The following is an 8,586-nucleotide window of genomic DNA, read 5'->3' on the forward strand; positions in this document are numbered from 1 at the left end:
GTGACTCACAGCCCAGCTCCTTTTTACAGTGAGGCATGAATTCTGCTGAAGAATACTCTTCTCTTTTTCCTCCTTTCCCCCATAAAGGAACCAGCTGAGAAATTTCATCAATGGTATATAGTCACTCAGACAGCAACTACTGTATGAAAGATCCAATTTCATATTGTTTAGTTCATGTCTGTTTTTTTTTTCTCTGAAGACCAAGAACAACTGGAGAATGAATGCACTTAAGAGACTAAAAAAATGAAAAAAATGCAAGTAATAGGTCTGTGAGCTCCTAAGAAGTAACTTTACAAAAGCCTCAGGTTTTGGCTTTTTTAAAAAAATTATTTATTTCTGTATTCAGTGACCCAGACATTTCACTTACATTGGATAAATTAGGTGTTTTTACTCTTACGCTGAACAGGGAAATGCAAAGATTTGTTCTGATCATTTTAGATGATAAGATTAGAAGAAAAGCAAAAGCTGGAAAGCATTTTGTTTAAGCTAGTTTTATGTACCGGAGCACAAGTATTAATTATGTTTTGTTCAATAGCAAGTCAATTTTAAGATTTGCAGCTATAACTGTGAGCTTTCTGGCTCTTATGTCTTTTATTACTTCTATTGATTGAACAATTGATTTTGATTTTTATTTTTAGAGGATCTAAAACATTTAAAACAGTATGCAGCAAATGCTGGGTAAAGATTTTAAAAAATCCCAAACAAACAGGTTTTTCTGCATGCAGTCTTGGCAGAAGTTAAGTTCATTTTACAAAAAGAAAATCTTCACTTAAGCCAAAAAAACTTAACATGGCATTTCGCATCAACCCCAATAACTCCTTTAACGTCATTGCACCATCAGTTTGAAGAGAAATTCCAGATAGTGTGTAACTTTTTTTGCCTAGAACTCTTCAAAAGTTTTCAGCATGATACACTAACAGAGAGTATGTTTAGAACCAATGTATTTCTTTAGTCTTTGCTTGTACGTTTAATACTTACCTGAGGTTGAAGAAAAAACAACTAACAACCTTGCAATGAGCTTTTGAGCGCAATGGCAAGATAAATAGTCATGTAGACTAACAGTTTTAGTCTCTTCAAGCCTTTCATAACCTTTGATACACTGTCAGTTTTTAATCTCAAAGTGGATTGGTGTACAAAACAGATCATTGTTTATTCTGTATTTCAGGTCTGGCTTCATGCACCGTATGAGCTTCATCTGTCATTATTTGAGCACTTCATAGAACTTCTCACTGAGTCCAGGTATGAGCCAACACCAGCCTCATAATGAGACTTACAGGATTAGGTAGTACGTAGAGGATGCTCAGATTTTAAATTGCCACCTCATTTCTTTCCTTCTTCCAGTGAAGCGGCCAAGAACGCTAAATTAATGAGGGAATTCCAACTCATCCCAAGACTGCTCTTGACTCTTCGAGATATGTCTCTGTCCCAGCCTACTATTGCTGCGATTAGTAATGTGCTGAGCTTTCTGCTTCAAGGCTTCCCTAGCAGCTATGACTTGCTCAGGTAGCCCACACCTATGATAATTCTGGCTTTTGTGGTTTTATTATGTTGGCGGTCTTGGTCAAAAATATGTAATAGTAGTACTGCTGTGGAGTAAGTAATGTGAAATGCTCATGTACTGAAATTTTCCTCTAAGAAGTAACTGAACTAGACATAGGCAATAATTTTGTTTATGCCTTGATTTGCATATTAAATTCAGCTTGTATCTAAACAGGTATGACTGAACGATTAAACTGGCTTAATGTTCTGCAGGCAAAAAGCAAAGGTGCTGTACTGCAGCTCCCGCGTTCATGTGAAGCACCGAGCACTTTCTTTAAATACCGTTGAATATTATAATGATACTTCTGGTCAAAATGTAGCTTTGATGACTTACCCACATGAAAGGTTTAGTTCAAGATTTTTTCTTAATTGTAACTGTAGAAAAATACTTAAGGCTGTCAGATACAGTACTATTAATTCTAACTGATGAAAGTTACATAAATAATTGCAGTTCATAAGTACAGGAGTATTTTAAGTGCTTTTAAATGAATTCTACTCCTTGAAAACTTAATTTTTCTCATCTTCTGTTTCACTATAATGGAAATGGATAAAATATTGCAGGATTTGGTTCTTCGCATACAAATGGTCACGTTTTCACCTTCTCACTTTTAAGTACAATTGAAGGTGTCAGAAGCATCAGCCTGAACATCTTACCTGTCTGTGTTTTAATTACGCAGGACAAAAGATGATTCAAGAATAAACCTGTTGATTTTATACTTAATTGGTTATGGAACAGACTGTAGAATGCCTGAGTGTTTCTTGTTCTCCTTCCTGGAAATAAAAATGTAAAATATTGTATAACCTGGGAAAAGTTATACTAGCTAGGGGCCATTTCAGGTTAGTTCCAGAGGAAAGAGGAATATATTGCATCTCCTTTCTTTGAGTGGCACATCATCATCTTGTCTTAGAAAACCATGACCTTGTGTTACATCACCTCAAGCTATAGGCATAAACGTTATACCAGAGTCAAGCGATGACTGTTTTTGATGTAATACTAGTTCAGCTGTAATGGTTTGAGAATGTTTTTTTCTCCTTTCTTTAACTTGTGGTGTTCCTTTTACTAGCACTTGGGGGTATCTCCTGGTTTCCTTTTTTGAACCTTAGCATTTTCAGGGTCCCTAACCTGCAGACTTGTCTGCAAAGATTCATTAATTACTACATGTTAATTTGGGTTTTGACTAGTCAACTTTAGATGGAGACCATTTTCCTCAATCTTCAGGAGTGAGAATGTTGATGATTTTGGGTATTGCCCTCTTGCTAGTTACGGTTTTATGTTTAAGGTGAATTACTGATAGATGAAAGTGCACCTGTCATATCAAGGAATGATGTTTTTTTCTGTACACATCAAGGTTTGGACAGTTCATCTCTTCCACTTTACCTACATTTGCAGTCTGTGAGAAGTTTGTGGTCATGGAAATAAACAATGAAGAAAAGCTTGACAGTGGTAAGTGATGGCATGGCTTAGAAGCGGTAGAAGAGAAATACTTTGTGATCTCTTCTGTGCTTAAATACTTAAAATGTAGAAATAGTGTCATTAGCAATATTGTAATTTTGTTACAACCTGGCTACCTGTTACTAGTGGTACTTCAGTTTTCAGCATTGCGTGCAAAGCCGTGTACTTTTGTTTTGTTTTCCTTCATTTAACGCTGCATGGCTTTATTCTGCTTCCTCCACTCGCTCCTTCAAATTAGCCGTGCATCTCTACTGCTTTGTGGGGAGAGAAAAAAAGGCAAAAATTAATTACTGGGTGCATCTGTTCTCCAGATGTGGAGGAAGTGAAGGAATTAACTAAGGCAGTCTAGTTGGTTGGGGGGGTTTTCTTGGCAAAAAAAAAGTTTCTGTACTGTCCTTCAAGAACACTTATATTGAATTGTTTTGAGACCATTTCTACCCTTGTTATCCTAAAGAAAAAAGGCTTATGCAATTGTGTTTTTGATCAGTCGCCCAAACAGAAATGTTTTAGCCCCACAATGGATGTCACCCAAATAACTAGGAGGGGGTGCCCGAAGATCCTGTGTTGCTACATCTCTTGGGAATATACTGGTGCACCGGGACAAGCGAGAGAGAAGTGTTTCTGCTTTATAGTTAGCTTTATTAGTCTGGTTTCCCAAAGTCTGCACGTTCATTGTTATCGCCCTGTGCCTCTCCTGTTCTTCTGAATACTTTTGCTTATTGCAGCCTCAAAGATGATTAAATTTGAGCTGTTTAGTGAAAAAGAGTGAGTGGGTTATTGGAGAGAGATCCAGATTGGTGTTCTCACTACAGGCCAGCCATGTGTTGTTTCCCAGGCTAACCACAGCCTGAGCTGCTTTTTGCCTACCTGGGGGACTGAAGAACCTTGGGGAGAAATTGAGGCTGTGGCAGGAATGGAGAGACAAGCTTTTGAGGCAAAGATTTTTAGGTTACTGGTCTTCACCAGTTCTGCTGTATTTCTGCCATAGAAGATCCTTTGTGTTCGTGTCTGTGACTTGTTCACAAAATCTTGGCCCAGAAAATGTCCATTTATGTGTCTTCATTTTTGCACATCACCTCAAGTTGTGATTTTCTTTTTCTGAAATAATGTAAAAATGTAGTCCTCCTTTGACAGCATAAGGTACAATAAGAGGGATTCACAAAATAATTGTAAAGCTAGTCCTGAGCTGCATGTATTGTCTTGTTTTGCAGTAAGTGTGTTTTTCAACTGATGATGAGTTTGGCGATCCGTTCAAAGAAAAGAAAACTAATTTTTTTCCCCATTCTTAGCTTTAGAGGGAGTTGGGAAGTATCAGGTTTTTTTCTTGGGATTTCATCCCTGCCCTGCCCCCCGATTGCATAATGCAAAATGTTTATCCAACTACTGTGTTGTGGGGTTGGGACGGGGGGAGGGATGGGGTTAGAGTGTCTGATTGTTTTTATATCTACCTGCCAGAAATTACTACCTTACCTAATTTGGACCACCTCAATTTCAATTATTGTCTGAAAAGCCGTCATTCCCTTTTACCCATTCTTCAAACTGACCAAACTCTATGTGACAATGATAATGCGGCACCAAGCATTTCTCAGCAGCGTATAGCAGGCTACCTGCACTTCAGCATGGCTTCCTCATGACCTGATTGGGATCAGGCTGCGTTTACTTACATATGGAATTTATGAACATCCTTTAAAATGTCCAAGTTCCAAAAGCCTAATTTTATTTTATTTTTTTTTTTATTTTATTTTTTTTTTGTGTGTGCTTGATGTTTAGGAACAGAGGATGATTTTGGAGGACTTGTTTCAGCTAATCTTATACTATTGCGGAACAGGCTTCTAGATATCCTTCTGAAACTTCTGTATACTTCTAAAGAAAAGACAACTGTTAATTTGCAGTAAGTACAAACAAACTTGAAATAGAGAAAGGATATAATTTTTTATTTCAGTGGGGAGAATTATACAGTCCCCATTCGATTCACTAGCTGAATTGCATAGTTTTATAGGAACTATTGAATGATTTACGCAGATGTCCCTGAATTAGCTTTGGATATGCTAGCAGAAATGGAATTCATGATTATTGGGTTGTATGCTGCCAGTTGTGGTAGCAAGAATGACAGTACTAAGCAGATGCTGGTGTAACTAATGTGTACCTTTCAGCTATTGCATTAACTGGTTTTTGTTTTGAATCTTTAAAAAAAAAAAAGAGTTTAAGACCATGATTGACAGCATTTGTAGAAACTTACACTTCAAGTTAAGAACAACAGAAGTAAGTATCATCAGGAGAAGAAAATACATAGTAGATCTGGGGGGAGATTACTTGCTCTTTATTGTTACTTCATGGAAGAAAAATAGTGTTTGTAAAATTGTTAATTCTAAAAATTTGATGGACAGTTCACAAGTGCATAGGATGCAGTGGGAACAATTGTGGGTGTCTGGCTTTTTTTTAAAATTTTGTTATCTGGAGAGCCAGTTCTTTAACCCTTTCCTCGTGTACTTCTTGTGCTGTTTTCTCATAGCTTCATGAGTGGCTATAGAGAAAATCTGCCAAAAGAGAAAACTTACATTTTTAGAGAAGTGGGATAGTCAGCTTCTGATTTGGTTAAGATCAAATGGCTTCAGTGGGTGCTATTGTTAGGATCATTGACCCTAGAAGGCCCCTTAGTTCCTTAAAACTGCACATGAGGGAACATGATAGTATAGTTTAATGAGGCACTAGAGCCTTCTGGTGAGGTGGAAAAGAGAGTTTGAAACACTGTCAAATTAAACCTTGACAAAATATAACTTCCAAGTAACTGCCCAGTAGGCTGTATTAAGTCTGGAGGCATTTTGTGGATGTATGGCATATGTAGATTATGTAGTAGTTGACTGAGTGTTGGTTGTCATACAACCTGACCCAGTTTGAGCTTTTCAGCAATACTGCTTTAAAAAAAAGGGGGGGCGCAGGGGGAGGGAACACAACATGACCATATTCTTTCAAACATTCCCAAGCAACTCTTCCCTTATTAAAAAAAAAAACCAGTCAAACAAACCCCTTCATTTTTTAATACCCGTTTATTAAAAAGTCTTGTGAAAGCTCTCTACCTATGTATGGCTCAGCATAAAAGTATTTGGAAATTGTAATTTGTGGACACACATTTCCAGTTCAGCATTTCACGTTTGTTATAAAAAGCAGCAGTTGGAGAAATCTCATGCAATGGAATAGTCCCAGGAACTGTGTTTAGCCTTCCCTTTTGGCTAAAAAACCACTGTAAGTGTTCCATTTAACAAGATCTGGTGAGCACCATTTCTTGTCATGTAGCAAACTTACCGAAGAATTCAGTTAACTCTTTGATAGATCTGATCTGTTCTCTGATCTTGAAGTTTGCCCTGTAGTGGAGTACGCTGATTTTTGCTATCTAGTAGGAAACTAAATGCTGTAAAATGTGACTTTTTTTTTTTTTTCTCTTTAATTAGGGCTTGTGAAGAACTGGTCAAGACACTGGGTTTTGACTGGATTATGATGTTTATGGAAGAACATCTGCATTCCACCACAGTCACAGCAGCCATGCGAATTCTTGTGGTCCTGTTGAGTAATCAGTCCATCCTTATAAAATTTAAGGAGGGTCTCAGTGGTGGAGGCTGGCTCGATCAGACAGACTCTGTCTTGACCAATAAGATTGGTACTGTGCTAGGTATGGCACCTCGGCCCCCTCGTGACTGAAGGATTGCGTGGGAGCGCGTGCGCGTATGTGTCAAGGCAGTGGTTATTGTATGGATACTGTCTGGCAGATGCATCCTTTCTGTTACTGTTGTCTGTGCTGCAGTTGGATGCCTCTGCACTTGGTTTTTCTTACAGCTAAGACATTTCCTAGGCAAAAGGGAGTGGTTTTACAAAACTGCCCTTTAGCTGACATTACACAGATTTCATTGTAGTTCAGTATTACCTCATCATCTGCATGAAGGCTGTGTAGCTGATAATTTTTTTCTGTTGCCATCATGGTAACATTAAATATGTCCTGTGGGCAGGCATGTCTGAGCTAGATGCAAAGATAGCACCTTATGTACATAGCTAATAAAGATTCAGTAAAACTTACTCGTTTGTTTACTTTTATTAGTTAGAGCATTATGCAGAGTTATACCTGAGCTGTTTTGTCTAGTGAGTTCTGTGCCAATTAGATTTACCACTTGGGATTTTTGATGTCTTGAGAACTTCTATGTTCCTGCTATCATCTCAGCCTTTCTTTTCCTCTCCCTATCCTGCGTTCCTCTGCACGCACGCACGCTCTCTCTTACTAAAGACTTCTTTGCAGGTTCTTAAAGCCTCACTTACTCAGGTTATCAGATCTTTCTGTTACCCTGTGTGATCTAGAATTCAGTGTGTAAGGCTTTAGTGCTACAGGACCCATTTTGAGCATCTCTAAGATGGCTGAAATGCATCTCCCAAGTGTCTGAAATAACAGATGTCAAGTCTGTAGACAGGTGTAGTGGTGATTTCCCATGGAACTGGGTTTTTTTGGTCAAAATAAGATAGTGCTTTTCAGATGAATGTGCATTCAGACCCTGATGTAAAACCATTGGCATTAAGTGGGAGCCTTTCACGAGCTTGAGTTGACTTTAGATCAGAGCAGTGGTTTTAATAGTACTTCCAACTCAAATGTTGTTTCTAAAATGACTGTACAAGGAGCCATATCTCTGTGTTGCAGCAGTATATGATCTGTTTCTGTGCCAAAGATTCTTCCAAATTGGTTTATGATAAAGAAATGATTGTGAAGTGTTGCTGAAGTGATTGTACTTCAGGAAGAGGGCTTTTCCTGAAATTAAAATATAAAGTCCATTTTTTTTCTGCTTTGTCCCTTTGATATCTATCAAAGTATCTTATGCTGTTGCCTTATTTTTTGCATAAATAAAACAGTCTGTTGAGTCTCTGTATTTACAGTGGTTTCCCATAATACATGCCTCAGGATATTGAACTAGGAATATAGGATGGTTCTTTGTGTTATTAATGAACTAGGAAGGTTTAAGGAAAACAGTTTTTCTGAGACCATATTGCATGTGCATACATTTATTGCTAACATATAATATAGCATCTGTTGTTTGGCTAATTCTGATAAGGTCCTGTATTTTATTTAAGAAACAGGTTTTGCATATTCATGTGCCTTGTATGCATGTGCCTTAAAATTTGAAAACCATTGATATTTTAGGGAATTGACTGTTGTTTATTCAGTATCCACTTTAAATGTCCAATAACATAAAAATTTTCTTTAGTAACAAAAATCTTTCTAAATAAGATTTTGATTTACAATCAAATTTGGAGAGCATTTTTAGTGTTTTCCTGGTTTTCTTATTATAATTTCACTTTAATTGAATCCAAGATAGACTGTGACCAAACAAGTTATTTTTAAACTTGTGTCTCATCAAGTGATAGTGACAGATTATCTGATTTTCATACCCTGTGTTTTTTATTAAATTACAGCACATTGGCTCCAAGATTTCTCATTAAACCAAATATGAGCCATTTTTGTTCAAAATTTCTGATGGAATTCCTTTAACTTTGTAGCGAAGGTTTCATTAGTCTGATTCCTGGTAGATGTTTGCTGTTTAAAAAGTCAGTTTTGAGTG

At 37.3% G+C, this 8,586-nt stretch overlaps 1 protein-coding gene across 7 annotated transcripts in view; it reads left to right on the top strand.

Annotated features, from left to right (window-relative positions):
- The window catches only part of WDFY3 (WD repeat and FYVE domain containing 3), a 141,774-nt gene that overhangs the window by 86,238 nt on the left and 46,950 nt on the right, over positions 1-8,586 (top strand). For all 7 annotated transcript variants that reach the window (XM_035895518.1, XM_035895519.1, XM_035895520.1 and 4 more), the window contains 5 exons: positions 1,166-1,239; positions 1,342-1,503; positions 2,889-2,983; positions 4,763-4,883; positions 6,442-6,659. In XM_035895518.1, coding sequence (XP_035751411.1) covers positions 1,166-1,239; positions 1,342-1,503; positions 2,889-2,983; positions 4,763-4,883; positions 6,442-6,659 — 670 coding nt within the window. The remainder of the gene's footprint in view (positions 1-1,165; positions 1,240-1,341; positions 1,504-2,888; positions 2,984-4,762; positions 4,884-6,441; positions 6,660-8,586) is intronic.

This window comes from Egretta garzetta, unplaced genomic scaffold (genome assembly GCF_000687185.1).
Source record: "Egretta garzetta isolate BGI_Z169 unplaced genomic scaffold, ASM68718v1 scaffold615, whole genome shotgun sequence".
Taxonomy (NCBI): Eukaryota; Metazoa; Chordata; class Aves; order Pelecaniformes; family Ardeidae; genus Egretta; species Egretta garzetta.